The sequence below is a fragment of the Miniopterus natalensis genome, chromosome 2 (genome assembly GCF_054644295.1).
Source record: "Miniopterus natalensis isolate mMinNat1 chromosome 2, mMinNat1.hap1, whole genome shotgun sequence".
NCBI lineage: Eukaryota > Metazoa > Chordata > Mammalia > Chiroptera > Miniopteridae > Miniopterus > Miniopterus natalensis.
Window position 1 is genome coordinate 129,847,433 of NC_142082.1, and position 21,640 is coordinate 129,869,072.

The 21,640-nt window shown below is 41.7% G+C and overlaps 1 protein-coding gene across 1 annotated transcript in view; it reads left to right on the plus strand.

Moving 5' to 3' along the window:
• The first annotated feature begins 16,220 nt into the window (after positions 1-16,220).
• Positions 16,221-21,640, plus strand: part of GRIP1 (glutamate receptor interacting protein 1) — a 609,495-nt gene continuing 604,075 nt past the window's right edge. The window contains exon 1 of the mRNA XM_087814557.1: positions 16,221-16,338. Coding sequence (XP_087670683.1) covers positions 16,281-16,338 — 58 coding nt within the window. The 5' untranslated portion in view covers positions 16,221-16,280. The remainder of the gene's footprint in view (positions 16,339-21,640) is intronic.

Here is a 21,640-nt window from a genome sequence, read left to right on the forward strand (position 1 = left end):
ACATAACACATATTATTCAAAAGAATGTATTTGGGACAACTATTTTAATGAATATCTTCTAGGGCAATATTACCTCTTCATATTGCGTGTGTGTGTCTGTGTGTTCCCAGATGATACCAGAATAACCATTAAAATATTATGGGGTATTCTTTTGAGAACATAAATGAAGAATTCTATAACCATCTCTACAAAATTTGGACTTACCCTCTCATCCCCTATAACAGTTGTAAAATATAATTTTAACTATGCTGTGTAGACACATGAGCTTAAATGAACCAAATGCTGTCCTTGCATTGTGTGTCAGAAGACTAAGTAAGCCACAAATAATATATGTTTTGTTCCAACAGTATTAAGACAGATTCTGAATGCCTCTCTGTTCTTATTTTAACAGAAATCATAATATAATTTAACTATTTCTTGGGAATATTAAACCTCAATAGCCAATACTTTTAAAGTAGTTTTCCCGACTAAATAAAATATGATTTATTTAGACATGCAATATCTTAAATAAGATATGACAACAAAAGAGTTACATGAATTCCATTAGCCAGGCTTAAAAATATGTCTTATTATTGTAGTCACACTTTAAAATATGTGCTTTTATTGATTTTAGAGAGAGGAAAGGAGAGGGAGAGAGAAACATCAATTTGTTGATCGGTTGCTTCCGATCCAGACCTGAAACCTGGGCATGTACCCTGAACAGAAATCGAGCCAGTGACCTTTTGGTGCCCAGGACAATGCACAACCAACTGAGAGCCACGCTGGCCAGGGCAACCACTACCCACCTTCCAACACTGTCATAGCCAAAGGAGATAGCTTTCATTAGAAATTATTTACTTTTGGGCCCAGCCGGTGTGGCTCGGGGGTCGAGAGTGTCTACCCGTGATCCATAGAGGTCACTGGTTCAATTCCCAAGAGGTCACTGGTTTGATTGCTGGTCCAGGCTCCATCCCCTGCGCAGTCCCCAGTAGGGTGCATGCAAGAGGCAGACAATCGATGTTTCTATTTCTCTACCCTTTTCCTTTCCTCTATTTCTAAAATCAATAAAACATATTTTTTAAAAATAAATTGTTTACTTTTGGGAATGATCAGTACATTCTTTGTCGAAGTAAAAAGGGTGTGGGAGAAATGACTGACCTGATTTAGATAAGAATTATTGATTGTTTCAAACTGCCAACCCCTCTTTTGTGGAGTGAGGCAAAATTTGTAGACAGAGTAAGATGTATGTGTGCGTATGTGTGTGTTCCTGAAAGGTTACTTTAAACCAGAGATAAGGTTAGCTATTTTACAGGAAATAACTTTGTTTCTCCATGGATCGGTAATATGGTCATTTTTGACCTCTTGCAGCATAGCTCAAATAATAAAAAATTCAAGTTAGACTTGCCATCCTTTCCAAAGTAAAACTGACTTTCAGATCATTATCAGAACGAAAGCTCAGGAAACAAACTTCTGAACCATGAAACAAATAACTCCCAGGCGACACCTCCTAGAGTCAGGCAATTCTAGCCTTCGCTTTGGAAAAGAAGAAAACATTTCCTTAGAAGCAAGCTTGTGTCTGCACCTCAGTTCTGCAGCCCCCTTGCCCTCTTCGCCTTAGGAGGAGCATGACATCCAAGGTAGCTCTGAGGTGCCAGTCCCTTCGGGAAGAGCTCCTTCCCCATGCTGGTTGCTGTTGTTGCAATGTAGCCATAATCACTTCTAAATGTTTACTCTGAGGGATGTGTAAGAAAAAGGGGCAGAGGGAATGTGTTTCTGCTGCCTCCTTTACAGGGGTGCAGCAGGAGGTTTGGTCCAGCTGCACATTTGGATTCTGACTGGCTAACAGAGTCACCTCTCCCAACCCGGCTGTGCTTACTGGGACTCTGTGTCGCAGGGAGGACTTAGCTGATACACTAAGCGGGGAAATGAGTCCGTCCCTTTCAGTCGGGATTCACTGCACCAGACAGAGAGCTCGGCATGTGACCCACTGCAGAGGCTGAAATACGCCCTGTCTGCCCAAGCGGTGAAGAAGGTGTAATGAGGAAATGCAAAACTGAATGGGCTAGGACTTCACTGCAACTTTTGGCTTTATTTCATTGATTATTTTATCACTATATATAACGGTTTTGAGGTTCTGCAAGAGTAAGGACTATGTTGCATGATTGTTTTACATGTGATTTTATAATAATCTGTATCAAAACAACTTTAAAAGAAATACTGCAATGTTTTATTTACTAATTCTGCATATGCTTACTAATGATTCCATATGTATAAGTTATCCTGTCTCTCTATGAGATATATAACTTAAAGGAAAAGATTGGGTTTATATTTCTTTTGTATCTATAAAAAATGTGCATCAGCACCAGATAACCTGTATATATATGGCTTCTTGATGACGATTTGTCTAAAATATTCAATAGTAGCTGCCTCTATAATATTATAAAACCTTTAAAACACAGAAGTAAATTCTAGTAGAATAATATTTAATTTAAAAAATTAATAATAGCTAACATAGGGTACTTATTTTCCATGAAATAAGTACTATTGTTATTCCCATTTTACAGACAGGAAAACTGAGGCTCTACTAGGCTGCTCAAGTTTACATAACCAGTAAGTGATGAAACTAAGACTCCAATGCAGTTCTGTTGGATTCTATCCTATTAACCATTATGTTATTCTTTCTCCCATATTTATACATTTTATGTGAGCCTTCTGTACTTAAATTTATATTTTTCAACTTTAAGTTTTTCCAATTTTAAAAAAGAATGATATAGGTCTCAGTAAATAAAAATGATTTTTCTCAGACTAGAAGTCAGGCAGTCTACTGATATCTCTATCAGAATTAAATGCAATCCCAAAGTTGAAAATAGAGCTGAAAAAGAAAACCATGGAAATGTATTGCTATAACTGATAATATTTTGTTCTTTTTGCTGCAGACTTTGGATATGTTATTTAAATAACTGGTTGGAAAACAGTAACCACAAAAGAATTGTGAGGGATGGGGTCAGTCTCTGGAGGGCCCCTGCACGTTAGCTGGTTCCCCATTCTCTAGTTCAGCAGTGTCTTCCTGCCGCTGGCCCGGGGACCTTTCCTATCCCCTCATTGTAAGTCTTTCTTCTGAAGAGCAATTTCTTGCCTGGTTTCTGCTCTCTCTCTGGTCTCCTGTCAATTTTTCTTTCCAAGTTGGCTGCTAGTTGGTTAACATGCAATAAATCCATCTCTTATTATGTCATGATGGGCACAAATAAGTTACTATGTTACAGAACCCAGGTATATTTTAATGTGGACTCCATGGAGACCATGCCTTGACCCAAAGATTCTGTTTCCAGGAGTGGGACATGTAACCTCAGTACCAGAAAAATAGTAATAGCACAGTGGTCCCACAGCCTGCAGGGTTAAGCTTAGAGGTAGGAAAAGGAATCATTGCTCAGAAAAGAACACTGTTTGGTGCTTATGTGAAATGATTGGGATCATTGAACAGACCAAGTGGAAAAATCTCCTGCCCCCAATCTGTGCTTTGGTTAACAGTTTCCCCCTTTAAAGAATACATGCTGTAGTGAATCTTTTGAAAAGAATTTTTTTTTTTTTCCTTTTGGTGTCTCAATAAAAATACAGCTGTAGTATAATCATGAGCAAGAAATTCTTATTCTTGGTTGTGTAGATATAGTTTGATAAATTATATTCTTATGAGCAACTATTGCAGCAGTAAAAATTTCTACTCTTCCATTTCAACTGAAAGCCTTCCTCTGAACAAGTTGTTAGAACACGTTCGGAGCTGCCTATCACAGGAACATATAACAGGATAAACTGACTGTGGCAGAGGCAGAGATTAGTCACTCGCAAGTTGGCAGCCCAAAGGCGAGGGGAAGGGCTGTGCGCCAGACTGACAGCCATGAGGTGAACTGGCACCCAGCCTCGGTTTGGGTGGGCACTTATTTCTTGAGTTTGCCACAGACTTTGTTAACAAAAGCGCAAAAGAAAGGAGTTTAGAATACCGTTTAAGAAGGAGACTTAAAGAGTTTATTCGTGGTATATTCCTTACAGATTATTAATTTCCCAATAAAGAAAACAATGGTTAACTCAGTTGGATAAAGCTTGAAACTAAAGACAAGTCAATACGGAGTCTGTCAGGTATCAAATGGTGACTTAATGAACGCTCTCTTGTTTTGTTAATCACCTGCTTGATCATCTCAGAATACCTGGTTTAGGGTAAATTCTTAGTAGACAACTATTCTGGTTTTCAAGTCTCTAATGACAAGATAACCAATCTGCTACCTATAAGGTGACTTATGCAAGCAAATATTGCATTGCTCACACACTCTACTGTGGACATCGCCATGTAGGTGGATTGTGAATTGGAAATGACTTTACCCAAGAAGGTAAAGGGTCAGGCTGAGATTGAAGGTACTTGGAAGCAGCAACACTATTTAAAACTTAACTAGCTGCTGGATTTGTCATGCTGGTATTTTGTATTACGTCCTTAATATTTTTCTTGAAATTAACAGGAAAAAACAGATTCTAAAATGCAGTGGTTCATCTTTCCGACCTCATGATTCTGTCCTCACAATGTGAATCACAATGAAATGACTGACTAAGGGCTTTGAATGGAAGTAAATATAGAAGCTCTATATAAATATGCTTGTCAAACCAGGAGAAAGAAAGAAAGAGCCCTGAGGAATTGTGTACGCTTTCTTTCATCTGAAGTGCCATTTTCTCTGTACATCAGATAACATATTGATTTTGGTGTACTTCAATTCTCAATTTTCCATAAACCATGAAAACCTTAATGACTTCTCCAAAGCTCAAGTGAGAAACAATCAATTAATTTTCCCAGTAGTTCAACTCTGTCAAAATTAAAGTGCTACTGTAATGAATTTTCAGACATATAGGATCTACACAGCAGCAGTTTAATGCCAAAAGTCTTTCTTTTACCATTGCAAGGAAAGCTTAAATATATACCAATTAAATAAAGAGTTCCAATGCTTTAAACTTTGCTATAGACATGGAAATGCTAGTTGCTTTACATGACATTCTTCTAGGGTTTAACCTATTGCCGAGTTCAGCAGCTCTGAACAGAACTGTTGCAGAATCATCCATAATACAATAGTCAAATGCTTCAGCTTCTACCCATGTGGCACCATTTCATTCCTCTGTGTTGTGATTTGAAGGATAACAAAAGGGCTGTCCTATTTTCCCCTATAGGTCTCATCTTACCTAAAATTCCCACTGTGAATAGCACCTCTTACAAATAAGGCATTTTCTCAAAGGCCAGCAGTAAAACTTCCTGGGAGGGAAAAAAGGCTAGGGAACCAACACGCTCTCACTTGCACAGTAGTGAGCAATAGTACATTAACACAGATTAGTTTATCAGGTTCGTTAACTGTCACTTAGAGAGCAAAGATTACAATGGGGACAGGTACAGTTTGGGGACAGTGGAGAGGAGGTGAGAAGGTCTGTATCTTGAAGTGACAACAAGGAAGGCTCCACGGAGAAAGAGAACAGTAGCGATGGAAAAGACAGTGCTGAGAAGGGTCCGCATCTGACAAGGCTAGGGACAGCCTCAAAGTAAAATTTCTTCCAGGCTGCTCTGAATATCACTAAGAAGAATAAAACACTAGAATAATAATTGGAAGAGTGAAATGAGTTAAAAATAGAACTAAATTATAGGCAGATTGGATGCCCTAGTCCCTTTCATTAGCAGAATACGGAGTGCACTTTGCTGAAGTACAGGTCCAGTGACGTTGCTTGCTTGAGAGAAGTGAATTTGTTTTGGGCATGAGAAAATCTACTGTTACCCTGAGATGGTGTCACCCTGGCTGGCATTTCATTTAGGGGCTGTTAGTTTTTTTTTTAATTCTTTTTTGTTTGTTTTGTTTTCCAGGTGTGTCTGTTTCTTTTTTCACTTGGGTTAAAATGTAAAACTCATTTAAATAGCTTAGTGAATTTAGGAAAGCTGCTTTGAAGCGCCTTTAACTTGTTTATAATTTTCCCTTTTCACAAGACTGGATCTGTCACAGATTCTTTACAAGGAGAGGCGTTTTTCTCTCATATACATGCAACAATCAAACCGTTGAATGTGCACTGCAGCCTGTTTCCTGCTAGAGCTCAGGGCGGCCTAGATGGTCACACTTCTTGGTGCTCCTCCGGCCTATAATTGTTCATGGAAACGTCAAGGCATCCCCGCCTGCCTGTGAATCCTCCAGGGGCATGTCCCTGACCCTGGTCCTTCCTGACCTCCCGGCTGCCTGGGGAGGGCGCGCCGGGGAGCCCCTGCTTCCTCAGTGGCCGAGGGCAGGTTGGCATTTCTGGGGGCAACCTGCCCACGCTTTCTGGAGGGCTCACTGCGGTCACGCGGAGCCACGTGCACTTATCCCCCCTCATTCCAGCCCCAATCGCCTCCTAAAGGGCTTAGGCAACCGGCTGGGCGAATGGAAGAGGCTGATTATTATTCAGGGCATAAATAAAACTCAGATGGCAACCCAGCCGCCGAGTGCAAGGAGGAAAATCACGTCATAAATCTCGCGTTATTTTCCATTTCCATAATCAGTGGCAAATACCACTGGTAGTGCTTAAATAATGTAAATATAAACTAGGAGAGACTCTATCTATGGATCTTAATGAAACATCGTATATAATAAGTGTGGAATAAAAAGGCTCATTGAGCAGATTTTTAAAAGTCAAGGAGAATAAAAAGAAATGCTCATACATGCATAATACATACGTGTCAGGCACTTCACCTTCAATCCTGAGGCTGAAGTTTTCAGGTTGTAAACGTAAATTAGCTTACAAATCCCTAAGGAGCCTCCCCCCAACCCTCGGCTTTAATATGTTTTTATAGACTTTAGAGAGGGGGAGAGAGAGAAGCATTAATGTGAGAGAGCATGCCTCCCGTCTGCTCCCCGCCGCGGTGCAATGGAACCTGCGCACTTTCTGTGCACAGGGCCGAGGCTCAACCGACTGAGCCACATACACCGAGCAGGGCCTTTTCTTTCTTCCCCCCAACCTTCTAGTACCTCATACAGAAACTGCTCTGAGTGAGTGTTCCTGGGGATTTCAGTGGACTGGCCGCTCTGGGCCCCACAGCTAGTGTGCAAATAAATGCTTCTTGGTGTTAGGTTAAAGGGGAGATAGATTTGTCTTCACAAAATGCTTCGTTCATGCTCTTTCCTGGGACTCTCTGCAATTATGATATAATCTATTTGTTTCATTCCAGATGTTCACTCACTGTTACTTTGAAGTGGGCAAGTGAACATTACTGAGTATTTCCTACACATGGAAATATAAAAAATTCTAGAAAAGTCAAATTATTTGTAAATGGCTAGTCTGGCAGATGCAAGAATAAAACCCTAACTTCTCCAATTCAATTTCTTAGCCTATTTACTTCAGAGTTGCTCATAAATATTCTAACTCCAGAGTAATTTGAAAAAATTCTCAAGTCTTCAAACACTTGTTTTCACTATTGTTTTAAAAACAATATTTACCAGGATTTCCCTATTAAAAATATAATACTGCTTTTTAGAAAAATTGAAAAAAAATACAAAAACATATGAAAACAGGATAAAATTCACAGATACTGCTAATACCTAGAGAGAACATGTTTTGATGTATCTCTTCCCCACTCAGAAATAATTGGATTCATACTATATATATATATATATACATATATATATATATATATGTCATCTATATTAACATCTATTATATTATGTACTCTTAAGAATCAAGAAGAAAAAATTGCCAATGCTATGACACAATACTTAACCACATGGAATTATTATTTTATACTGGTGGAAAGAAATCATTTAGACATAGTTTTTATCAAATATCTTGAGCTTACATAACTAAAAAGAAAATGAAATTAACTGGTTAAGTATTCCTAAAACTTTTTCACATTCAACTTCAACTCTTAGGATTCGCTCTGTGATTCACTTTTTGATGTCTGTATTTTTCCATACTGTTATCTTCCCTCTCCACTGGTGATGCAGCACTTCTTGGAAGTATTCTGCTATTGTCTCGATAACTTGGCTTTAGCTGATGTCCCCCATCTTCGAAGTTTTTTTGTTTGTTTCTTTTTTAATCCTCACTTTTTTCATTGACTTTTTTAAGAGATAATGGAAGGGAGGGAGGAAGGGAGAGGGGGGGGGGAGAGAGAGAGAGAAAAACATCAATGTGAGAGAGATACATAGATCAGTTTCCCCCTGAATGTGCCCTGACTGGGGCAGGGATTGAACCTGCAACCCAGGTACATGCCCTTGATCAGGAATTGAAACCACGACCTTTTGGTGTATGGACCAACGCTCTAACCACCAAGCCAAACTGGCCAGGGCATCCCATTGCAAGTTTTAATACATGCACAGGCAATGAAACTACAAGAAATATTATTATTTTAGATATGTAAAAATATGAAAAGCTATACATCTTCGAACCTATGAAATATAGTATATGTATAACCCTTTTTTTTGCTGAATTTACTATTTTTTAAGGGTTTTACAATAATTAATATACTTTTGTAAACAAACCCCTATTATTAAACATTCAGGACCTTTCCATTTTTTCTGCCATTATAAATAAAGATGTGATAAACATCTTTGAGCATAAATCTTTGTTCACATTTTTGATAGTTTCCTTAAGAGACAGTTCTAAAAACAGCATAACTATGTAAAATGATATGCAGTTTGCATTTCCTACGTATTGCCAAATTGCTTTCCAAAATGACTGTATCAGTCTGTACCCTAGCCAGTAGAATATGTGGGCACACTGTTTTTTAACTAGTGCTTTTCACTATTACCAGCAATACATACAAGTTAAATCTTGCCTCTTGACCAACCTACCCTTTCCTTTCATTTATTTTTATTTATCACCTGCCAACATGATAAATAATTCCTTTCCCTTTTTGATATTTACTTCTCTTACTGATCCTGTGAATTTCAACTAAGAAAGCTCTTAGTCATTGCTTAGCCAATCTATACTAGATATAGCTAGCTACCTTAATTTTCTCTCTGAAGTCAGTTTTCTTAATCACTTCATTGCTCTAATTTTTTTAGATACTCAGGAGGCTAAACCTGAATTCATTATTAGAAGCTTTTTGTCATGAACGTAGGAACCATCCATTTAATTTTCCTGATGGAATGCTTATTTATGTCTAGTCCTCCATTCCATTAGTCATTTTTGTTCTTGTTCATAATAATAATAATTTTTAAAAAACCATTGCTCTTCATTCTGACCTAAAAGGTTTCTTTTTGAAATATTGTCAAGCCTTATTGAAATAGGCAAAATTCCCATCACTAGTGTATTTATAAGCCAGGTCTTCATGGTCATTGGAGATTTATTTAGGAAATGACAACTATTCTGAATATTGATCTTTTCAGCAAGCATCCATTGGGTCCACACTATAAAGTGCAATGCTTGATGCCTAACATGACAATGCCAAGAAGCATAAGGTACATTCCTGGCCCTATGATAATAATAGTAATATGAGAAACTTATTGGATCATTTCTGTGTGCAGGCACAGGTTTAAATGCTTGACACACACTACTCGTTGAATCCACCCAACAACAATATGAGACTGGCCTTATTATTAACTGTTTTATAGATAAGGAAACAAAGACAGGGAAAAGCAAATAATCGCCCAGGATCATACAAATGAATTAGAACCTAAACTATTTTACTTCAGAATCAGTTTAACACATACTTCCCTATAAAACTTACAGTATAGTAGGATAGATCAGACTAATACATAAGCTGTAATAAAATACTGTAAACATGAAGATATGATAGTACAGGGGTTTGGGAAAATGAGAGAAATTAAGATCTAAAGAAGATGCAGAATAGGAATGGGCCTTGAAAGATAGAAACTATCATTTCGGGTAGAGATGAGAATGGGTAGAAATGGAAGCGGTATGGTTTAATGTGGGGTGGAAAAATTAACTCGAGAGCCCAACACCCCTGGGCTCAAATTCTGACTCCAGCATATAGTAGTTGCAAGAGGACTTCTCTTAGCCTCAGGCACTCAACCTATTTTAGTTCTAATGAGCAAAGATATAAAAGTTCAGAAGCATATTATATGTTTAGGAAATGGAAGTAATACAAAGTAGAGGGGTTTTCAGGAGGTACTGGGACACTTCAAGGAAAGAAGGAAGGAGGGAGGGAGGGGCAGGTGGGTGTATGTGGGAAGCATTTGTGGCTAAAGACAAATTGAAATAGGTATGAGGAATTGTTGGAAGACTTGAGAGAGCAGAAGGATAACTTGTTGCCCAGCCTGGCATGGCTCAGCCGTTGAGCATCCATCTATGATCCAGGAGATCAAGGTTCGATTCCCGGTCAGGGCACATGCCTGGGTTGCGGGCTCGATCCCCAGTTGGGGGCGTGCAGGAGTCAGTGGATCAATGACTCTCTCATCATTGATGTTTCTATCTCTCTCTCTCCTTCTCCCTTCCTCTCTCTGAAATCAATAAAGACATATTAAAAAACAAAAAACAAAGATTACTTGTTATTTTACTAAAAGGGAAACAACAACAAGGTTGGGGGCTGTGTGGTTTTGGATTAAGGATGGGCTGAAGAAGTGAACCCAGAAGAGCCATTGATGTTGCCCAGGTGAAAGATAATAAAGGCACGAATCAGGGCAATGTTCGTGGAAAAGAAGGAGTGAGACACAGGATTATTTCCAAAGTAGATTTGAAAGAAGTTGGTAACCAATGGGGATTTGGGACTGAGTCAGATGTTCATCCAATTTTCACCCTAGGGGCCCCAAATGATGATAATACCTTTTGCAGAGAGAAATTGCAGTGAGTTTAGGAGGGAATCAGTGTTGAAAACTTGGGTGTCAGCAGAATAGATGACTTTTTGAAAAGTTTGAATGCCAAGGGAGAGTTTGAGTGTGGGTAATCCTAGTGTTAATTTAGGAAAGTAAATCTCGTTTTGGACTAACACTTTCTTTTCTTTAGCAAAACCAAAATTAATTACATATTATGGAACCTTCTCCTTCTTCTCAGGGACCTTCTTCTCCTTTTGGATTAGGCATTCCTTTGAGAACCTGATGAAAACTATAGATTTTATTGTATCCAAAAGTGTACATGTGCGTGTGTGTGTGTGTGTGGGGGGGGGGGGTCATAAATATATATACAGAAATTTGCATACAATTTCAGGGAGTTTTTGTATCTTTTGAAACCCAGCCAAGGAATCCCAAAAGAGTGTCCTGCATAACTTGTTTTTTAACCAATACATTAATATCTTTCCCCAACAATAGTTAGGTCAGGTACTGCTAAGTGCCTTCCCTTTATGAGCTCATTTAATGCTTGCCATAACATTGTCATAGAGGTATTACTTTTCAAACATAGGGAAACTCAGTTAGGCGGGTTAAAGAAATTGCCCAGAGTTGCAGAGTTAGTATGTGGTAGAGGCAGGATTTGAATATAGGTCTCTGCATTAATCAGGTTTCTCTAGAGAACCCGAACCAGTAGTGTGTAAGTGTGTGTGTGTGTGTGTGTGTGTGTGTGTGTGTGTGTGTGTGTGTGTAAAGAAATTTATTCTAAGAAAGTGGCTCAAGTGACTACAGAGGCTGACAGGTCCCAAGATCTGCAGTCAGATTACAGAGGCTGACAGGTCCCAAGATCTGCAGTCAGCAAGCTGGTGACCAAGAACCAGACCCAGGCTGAGTCTGAAGGCCTGAGAATCAGGAGAACCAATGGTGCAGTTCCTTTCCAAGGCCAGCAGGCTGGAGACCTAAGGAGAGGTGATGTTTCAGTTCAAAGGCAGGAAAAAGCTGATGTCCCACTTCAAAGGCAGTCAGGCAGGAGGAATTCTCTCTTACTTCCTTACTTAGTTCTATCCAGGCCTTCAGCTGCTCACCCACATTAGGGAGGGCAATCTGCTTTATTCACTCTACTAATTCAAATGTTAATCTCATCCAAAACATACTCACAGAATAATGTTTGACCAAATATCTGGGTATCCCACAGCCCTATTATGTTGACACATAAAATTAGCTACCATAGTCTCTCTGACTCTGACCACTGTGCCCTGTACTGTCATTTTAAAATACACTCTGTTTTTCTTAGATGAACTTTCATTTTGCTTTCACACATCCTTACTTGAATGATTCTTCTGCTTCCATGTTTCCCCTTTCTCCAGTTAAATCCTCCTAACTGAAGATTTTAAAGCAAAAACCACGTTCATTCATTCTGTTTGCTTTCTGCTCTCTTTATTTTCCCCCCAAGAAGACAAAGTATCCAAGGAAGCTTCTTTCATTTTAAACGTTCAAAGAGGGCTTTGCAGCAAAAGTGAGTAACAACATCTAAAAGAATCGGTGGTTACCCACGAGGAGTGCGTATCAGGTGTTAAAAGTTTTCAAATTCGCTGCATGCCATAGAAAAGAAGTGCATGTTTTGGTAGCAGCACTGAAGCTTTCAGGTGGCAGCTTAGTATGCAGTGTGTGTATTCAGAAAAGTCAATGCGCGATTAAAAAAAATATTGTGGATGTTTTTAGGCCCTGGAGCCAATCCAAAATAACAGCTGGGATTTTATATCTCCTGGGGGACTCCTCAAACTCATGAAATTCAGTCCCAGGAAGTCATCACACTCTGTTAGAATGAAAGCCCTGTGAGCAGGAGACTGGAAGCTCAGTTGTCAGAGTACAAAGGAACTGAAAGGGAAGCTGCTCTTTCTAGCACATACATTTTCAATTCTTTAATGGGCTGAGTGCATCCATGTACGTTTGAAAAGGTGATCAAACAGTAAAATTAAAGCTTTTAAAGGTTTCTTCCTTTTCTACCAGGTGAGAGAGGCACTAGTAAGAAGAAAACAGGTCTCTTCTTCACTTTACTTTAAAAATTTTAAATAGAAAAGGAAATCAAGCGAGGCCATGCTCCGGATTATGTCCTATGGCCTGTGCAATCAACTGTGTACACTGATTAAGGTAAAACAATTAATTTAAATTAAACTTTGAATTCCATAAACCCAGACTATAAAGCCATTCAAATTGTACAAATAATTTAGAAGAATCTGTGTTAAAAAAATAAGCACAAATTCTTAATATAAGTGAGCTGATGTCTAGAAACACACGTAGTTGTAATTGCAGTTGAAGTCCTTAAAGGACATTGAATTTCAAATTTAGTAAAGGAGAAAAATAATATATCTTATATTCTACTGGTTGGTAGATATCTTCCTCATAAAGGTGCCAATAGTATTACAATTTCCTTGGAATAAATGTGTATATATGATGCTTTGAATATGAGATGACTTCAACAATAGACAAATATTTCAGACTAAGTTTTCAATGATTTTAGTTTTCTCTTCTATTTCTGATTTGATATTAGCAAGTGATATAGTACAGTGAAAAGGATTCATTAAGGGCCTATTTCCCTGAAGTTCTAGTCATGGCCCAAGTGAAGTTAAGTCCTATCATCATCAACCATCCCTGACCGAATGCTTACTGTCCCTGGCTCTGGGGATGCTAAGAGGTAAGCCATATTCCCCCCTGAGACTGCTTAGAGCCTAACTGATGACTTAGATGTACATACAAAGATGATACAAGTTTGGATATTGTTGAACGAGAGTTCAGACAAAAGTACTTTGAGGCTGGGAAAGATAGAAATCTATTCTTAAGTTTCTTTCCAAGTCTCAGTTGTATAATCTGTAAACTAATACCTGACCCTAACACATATAAGAAATGTATTAATTTGATCTTCCACTACTAAACTGTAATTTCTTAGATTCCAGGCTTTTAACCCAGAGTCTAACACATAGTAGGGATTTTATCTACCCGAGTTAAAATACTATTATTTTAACAGTTGTGTGCTGGAACTCCCTATCGAGTGTAATTTGTCACTCATCTTGGCAGGACAAGTACACCACTGAATGTAACTGTAAGAGCGTGGTTCAAGCCCTAGCTGGTGTTGCTCAGTTGGCTAAGCCTCCTCCTGTGCACGGAAAAGTTTGTGATTTGATTCCCAGTCAGGGCACATGCCCAGGTTGGTGGCTCCATCCCGGATAGGGGGTATGGAGAAGGCAGCTGATCCATGTTCCACTCTTGCACTGCTGTTTCTTTCTCTATCCCTTCCTCTCTATAAAACAATAAAAAATATTTTTTAAAAAGAGTGTGGTTCAATCCATACTTTAGTGTGTAGGTTTTCTAGAATTATGCTTGTTAGAACCACATACATATAAAAATGCTATATAAGACACTATTAAAACAGTAACAAGCATGACCAATGTTAAAAACCTAGGTCTTTGCCTATATACATATACCAGGTGTCCTGGTTACGGCTGGGTTTGCTCTGTCCTTTTGAGGGAAGCGACGACAAGTGCCTTTCTCTACATTAAGGATAGTGGGACTAGATCTTGAAACAAGACTAGGCCAAGACTATTTCAGGACAGAGGGTGGACCATTTAAGGGTGACAGGTGTGATGTTCATATTGATTTTCTGGATTTTGCTTCTCAAAGAATCTGGAAAGAAGATTTGAGCAGCTCAGAGCAGATTTCTACTGATAACCGCAAGGGACGGTTTGACTCTGCCCTTCATTTAGCCCTCCAGTTCTCTTACCTTTGAAGTTTCTGGGCCTGGGTCTCTCCATTGCTCAGGAGGGATAGCCACTGGTCTTGGGCATGTGGGCATTTCTGTAATGACAGACAGCCACCCAGCCAAGGGCAGTGGCAGGAGCAAACATCCTAGCTTGGTAAGACTGCTCATGCGGTGGCAGAGAAAAAATATTCCATTTTTCTGCATTTTGCAGTTATTAAATTCTCTGGCTGCATTATTATTATGTTTCCAAGGGAAGAGAGCAAGAAGGCTGGCTAGAGCCAATGTCCTCAGTTTGGGTGCGCCAACTGCAGTTCCTTTGGAGGCCAAAATAAACTGCAGGTCAGAGAGTCCTAACAGTGCAGTTGTTTGGTCCCCAACAACTTACAAACCAGCAACTGCAGCCTCAGGGCCTGAAATTCTTCAGTTCATATCAGACACTTGGGAGGTGAAGGCGGGTATTACCTAGCCAGGACCCCGCCTTGGGGAAGATGGATGTCATCATTCTGAAGGAGGTACTATTGCCAAGTGTCATTTGGAAGACTGTCAGGAGTCCCACCTAGTAGTATCTTTTTGAAATCACGAGTAAGAGCCCCATGTCTGGGCAGAATCTTTCAGGCTCTACCGTTAAGCTGCCCCCCTCCCCCCTTAGTCATTCTTCCACTGATATTCTACAAGCCTATGACAAGGGGAAGCAACTAATCATAAAACCTGACCATAAAACCCTACTTATACTTAAAGACGCAATTATTCACTCAGTCAAGGTCTCCTTGCTTCGTTTAAAACAAAAGAGGTTCTCTACTCACGCCCTTCCCATCCCACCAGAAAATGCATTCCTGGAACCATCGCTGGCCATCCTGAAAGTTGCATTTTCCCTTAGTTGAAGGGCGAAGTTACAGAATCCACAGCTGCAAAGGTCTGGACTTGGGGGAGGGGGCGACAGCCGGGGCGGGGGCAGAGCGGCGAGGAGGAGGGACTAGAGGGAAGGACACTGCCCCCTACTTCTTTGAGGTCGTTGCCTAAGCCGGCGGCGCCGCCAGTTTGGGTTCGGGGAGGGACGAGCGGCGGCTGCGGGGGCGCGGCGTGGGCTCTGCACCCGCGGCCGGGCGCCAGCTCCGTACCTGCCGGGCCCCGCGCGCTTCGCAGGCCGCCCGCCCGGGGCGCGGAGGGTGTGAGCGCGCGCGCCCCCTCCGTGCCCGCTCCGCTCCGCTCCGCGCGCGTCTCCAGAGAGGCTCCGCCGAGAGGCGCCCGGGGAGCCCGCAGCCTCAGTCCTGCCGCCGGCGGAGCTTTGTGCGGCCGCGGCTCCGAGTCCCACCTGCTGGCGGCGGGGAGACCAGGAAGGGGAAGAAGCGGGAGGAGGAGGGGAAAGAGGCGGCGGCGAGAGCCCACTCCTCCCACCCGCGCCCACCTCCCGGGGGCTCCGCAGTCCCGGCTCTCGGCCTGCACGCGCCCCCGCCCCCGGCCCGGCCCGGCCCGGCCTCGCCTCGCGTCCTCGCCGCGGCGGGCGCCGCCGCAGCCCCTTCTGCCCGGCGCGCCCGGCCCGGCCCGGCCGCCGCCACCCGGAGCCGCGGGCGAGTTTGAGGCGAGCGCGGGGCGCGCGGCGCCGCCTGGATGTGCCCGGGAGCCGCCGCGGAGCCCCAGCCCCGCTGAAGAGCCCCGAGCGCGCGGCGGCCGGCCCGGGAGGGCGAGAGGGAGGCGCGGCGAGCCGCCGAGAAGGGAGCGAGCGAGCAAGAGCGAGCGAGCAAGAAGAGCGAGCCCGCGAGCGAGCGCAGGGAGCAGGCACCATGCCGGGCTGGAAGAAGAATATCCCCATCTGCTTGCAGGCGGAAGAGCAGGAGAGAGGTGAGTGAGGCGACGGCGCGGGGGAAGGCGGGGACGGGGTCGGGGCCCGGGGTCCCCTCCCCGGTGCCTCCCTCTCCCCAGCTCGCTCCCGGCCTGTCCACCCGCCGACGGGGGAGGGTCGCCGCGCCCACTGGTGCCGCGGGCCGAGCCTGGCGGCGTCGTGAGAACTCAGAATGATTTTTTTGGGGGGGTGGGGTGGGGTGGGGGGGAAAAGGGAGGGTGCTGCAGCGGCCAACTTTTCGCTGTAGGGCAAGGTCTTTCCGGAGAGGACCGGAGGGGAACTCCCGCGTCTCCGGGGCCCGCTCGCACGTGGAGCCGGGAGCGGCGGCGGGCGGGGGCGGGGGCAGGGCAGGGGCGTCCTGCAGTGCTTGAAGCGACTTTGCAAACTTTCCTCGGCCTCCCGCGGCCGCCTTCGCGATGCCCCCGCCGCTGGCTGAGCTTCGATGGTGCTGCCAAACCCAAAGTTGCTGGAGATTCGGGGAGGAGGGAGGAGGTGGGGAAGGAAGAGCGCGGGGGCGGGAAGGGGGCGCCGCCCCGGGTCCCCCGAGGGGCAGGGAGGGGGAGGAAGGCCGGCCCCCAGGCTGAGGGTCTGAGGCTGGGAGTGACGCCTCGGAGGTGAGTTATGCCCCAGCGCAGTTCCGGCTGTCAAGTTAATACCGCAGGACTGCGGGCTTTTCACAATTACTGTCTATTTTCTTTGTAAAAGAGGTTCTGCGTGCCAGGTTACTCGTGTACCCTTTGTGCTTCAGCCTGACAAGCGTGCTGGGCGCGTTGCGTTTCAGTGACTTACGGAGAGGAAAGTTGAAGGCCTTTTGCACCTTAAAGGCTTGGTTCCGTTGAGGTTCATTATGGTGTTTGGTTTGTGCCCAGGCTGGCCGGGGAGTTCAGCTCGGTAACCTGGCTGTGATGTACTGAGTGCACCAGAATTTCCCATACAGGCCCTACCGGGCTGGAGAGGTGCGTGCCCTGGCTCTGCCACAGCATCCAGAGGGACCCTGGCCGGCCAGGTGCACCAGGGTTCTTCCCCTGCGCCTCCCCCTCCCCCTCCGGCCTGCCCTGGCTTCGAGGAAAATGCTTTAGACTTGGATGGGTTTCAGGATGCTGGGTTTGCACGGGCTGTGGCAGCCGTCGGTGCTGAGGGTAAGAGGTGCTGCCAGGGTGGGCGGCTCGGGAAAGCAGGAGGCCAGTCTGGTGTGTGGAGAAGGCAGCTTCTCGGGGAAGCTTACTGATGAGTTGGTAGGGAGGGTGGCTTGGTTATTGAGCATGCCAAAAGTTTCAGGCTTTTGAAATGATGTTACTACCGAAGAGCCAATGCACGATTTCCAGTTTTTCTCTAGGTGGCACAACCTGTCTGGCTTATATCCTGTTTAATGACTCAGGGAATTCATTCCTTTTTAACCACTTCCTTACTAGATATGTGTGTACATTTCCAGCACATTTTCTGGTGAGCAGCTTTACCTACTCAGAATGCACCCCAGCTTTACAAAATGCTTCTGCTTTTCCGTTTAGTTAATCCTATCTTTAAAAAGTTGCAAAGAGTGGTACCAATAATTTATAACCAGGTGAAAGCACTAAACACAGGCGTTCCGTCAAGCACGGACTGTCTCTCCCATCAAGTAAATGCCACACAGCACTTGGTGTTAAAGGTATCTGTTTGCTAAAGAAAATGCCGCAGTACTGCCAACAAATTTTATCATAATGCTGAAATGGGTAGATTTTTGGATTGTGACAGAATGTCTTTTATAAATATACGGTAACTTTGAAAGGTGATCAGCTAATCTATCTGGTGGAGATAAGACTGAATTTCCTCCAGTTCATAAAAATCCGAGAAATTGGGTATTCTGCCTTATTTTCTCCCATAGGAGAAAACGGGGAACGTTTGTTACTTCGTGTCTTTTTCCACTTTAAGGTTTCTCACTTTTTGCTTATGTTGTGTGATGCTTTTCTAATTGACATTTCTTTTTGTTTGGTTGTGGCATTTCTTTTTGAGGTCCTGCTTCATTGGGAATGCACAAATATGTGTGTTTTGTTTCTTTTAAAAGCCGCCTACTCTGTGTTTAAATTGTGTGTGTATAGATATATAAAGATATATTTAAATCAACTGATTTTTAATGCATATGTCAGAGGACACTTCTTGAGATTGGCTTATCCTTTTGGAAGAAGTTTATTGTAAAGTAATGAGTGATGTTTTCTATTTGCATTTGAAATCAGATTGTATTTAACTTTTTTCCTTTGGAATTTACAAATTTAATTGATTTCAATAGTGTTGATTTAAGTTTTTATTAACTATAAACAGAAAGATTAAACTATTGTGTTGGTCAGAAAAATAATGGACATAGAGGAAACAAATACATTTTAAATTTTGTCCGGGAATAACATTGACCAAAAAGTCAATTTCTAGTATGTTACCATTAAATTCTAAGGTCGGTTATACTCATATAACCATTGCTCTTTCCACATTCTCTACACTCAATTTATATTTAAATATTCTAAAACCCATTATGGAGACTACTCTAGCATAACATTTCTTCATGTAGATTTTATTGAGCTAAATCTCTTTCTGACACTTACTGCAAATTAATACAGGCTGCTAGCTTCTTTAAGGACCACATATTTGAACACGTATTTCTCAGCATTATTCTTTAAAAAAAAACCACTAATCTCAGCTCAAGGATTTAGGGAACCTGCTTTCTTGGTTTTGTCACATACAAAGAGAGGTTTAGCCAGTCTGTGTAAGTTCATGCCATACCTGTACACCATTAATAAATGGGCTTCATCTTGAAGGGTTCTGTCAAGATGATGTTGAGTGAACTATTGCTACTGCATGCAGTGCTGAGCAGGGAAATTGTTACATATGGGTTGTTGCAGTAAATGCAGCCACTTCCAAAATGACATGCTAAGATTCACTTATGTACAGTAACATACCGTTAAAATTCAGGACACATTTCTCTGTATTTCCCATGGTTTTCTGCCTGAGCTGATGAACCCAAACCATTTAGAAACCACCTAATACACTTTTGGGTAAATGTTTCAGCAGAAGTGAAATGATTCTGAAAACTGTTCTGTTTAACATCCCTTCTAATCAAATTAAATTAAGTAATTCATTAGTTGTTTTACTCTTCTTATTAGCTGATCACGTGTAATAGGAATGTAGTTGTTAAGGAAAATGTCAGTGTAAAGGGATAGATGCTTCAGTAATTAATGATGCCTTGCCTTGTATTCGTAAAAACATATTTACCAGGGGAAAAGGTCTGCATTTTGTATAGCCCCTCTCCCCCTTGCCTTTCTGTTCTTATAAGTTTTGGAGGTTTACAAGTGAACTTGCGAACTTCCCCTTGGACTTCTGTAGGAATTATTGTGTCTGGGGTTTTGCTTCTGTTTTGTCAAATGAGAGCATTTGGATCTCTTTAGATATAAAGAATTAGCTTTTATAAAATATCTATGAGAAAGTGCAGGGGGGTTGCTTAACTGCTTAGTGTGCCTTTATTATAGTGGTGATCTGTTTCATTTTCCACATCACAAGGAGACCTGGTGACTGTATCACACACAACCTGCCAAACAAAAAGTACAATTTGAAACTTGAGTTTTGACAGGAGAGTGCTGTGGGGAAAATAGAAAAAATCAAAATGCATGGAGAATGTTGTGTGTCGAACACCATGTTCCATATTTCACGTGCATTATTTGGTACAACCTTACCACATGCCTGTAAGGTAGGTATTACTTACCCTGATAGATGAAGAAATGGATGATCAGAGAAGGAAAAACTTCGACTGAAGTTACAAAGCTGAGATATAGGGCACTAGTTCCTAAAAAGATAATTCAAAAAAGTTACATTTCCTGAGATAAAGTTTTTAGCATTATATTAACATTGTAACATCTTCTGGTTTTTTGTTGTTGTTTTCTTTTTTGAACAGAATTGTAATAAACTGCCACCAAAACTTACATCAGAAGAGTTTTTTAGTTACTTATATCTGGAGGAAGTTTCCAAAGTATATTTTCGACTTTTGACAAACTGACTTTGCTACATAGTTTTATTAACTCTTAACCATAAGCATAGAAACGCCAACGTATTTTTAAGTAGAATCATTTGACTAAACTCAGAGAAACTCATTTAAGCGAGCGGTTTTTCCACCAAAGACTTGACATAATTACATAATTCTTCTTTTCAAAGAGTATTTGTCATGAAGGTAAGAATTAACAGGAATTAGGTATACTTCCTCACTGCAGTGAACTGGGAAACTACCATATTGGTAATAGCCATTGCGCATTTGCTCTTTTGCCAACATTTGATTTAATTAAAGCCATCCGTCTGAACTCTCTGCCTGACTATCTATCAGGAGGCCCAGTGGCCAAGCAAAGGGACTTCAGAAGCTGCTTTCTTCTGCGGCAGCCTGACTGGTTTCTTTCTTGAAGAAAAAGAAGTATCGGTGATGGATATTGAGAAATGAATATCATGAGTTTTAAAACTGTTACGTTAAATGCTGGTGATGGCTGATGGTAGACGGCATTTGATTAGTTTATTCAGTTAAACTGTAATAGTTTAGTAATACAGAATGCAATTCAAACACTAAAACAAACCTGGGTTTGAAAGTATTCTATCTTTTATTAAATTCATCCTTAAATTTAAAGGTTTCCTAAATATAAAATTTTATAATTCCTTATTCAAGAGAACTACATGTGTATGCATGTCAGTGGCCAAAGGGTGCCGTCAGTTTTATGGGAAAGTTGACGTTCCTTAAATATATCTACGGATTAAAATTCATCTGATTGACTTTCTTACCGCCTGTCATTTCAACAGTGATTAAACTTTAAGCACCAAATCAGGTGTTGAATAGAATGTGAAGACGTGGCTCGCGTCCTAGATGGATTCCTGAGCCCCGTCCGCCCACCCCAGCAGAGAGATGGGCCACAAGATATTTGAAGTTGAACAGCAGTGTGTTTAAATCCACTTCAGCACTTCTAGCTCTGTAGTCTTTTTACTACTCAAAGCCATTGTTTCTCTTCTTTATAATGAGGACAAGTAACATCTACTTCATGGGAGGGTTAAATGAAATTAACAAATGTGGGGGAATGTATCTTGCATATAATTCAGGGCCCAGTAATGACAATTGCCTTTATCTTTATATTTTGATATAGATCTGTAAACTCAACACCTCAAGGTGTCCTGATGATGAAATGATAATTTTTAATTCTTTAAAGACTTCATAAGCTAGTAAAAAAAAAAAAAAAAAGCCAGTCTTTTATGAAAAGGTACACTGAAACACAGAACTTTATAAGGCCAAGGTCTTTGATACATTCTAGT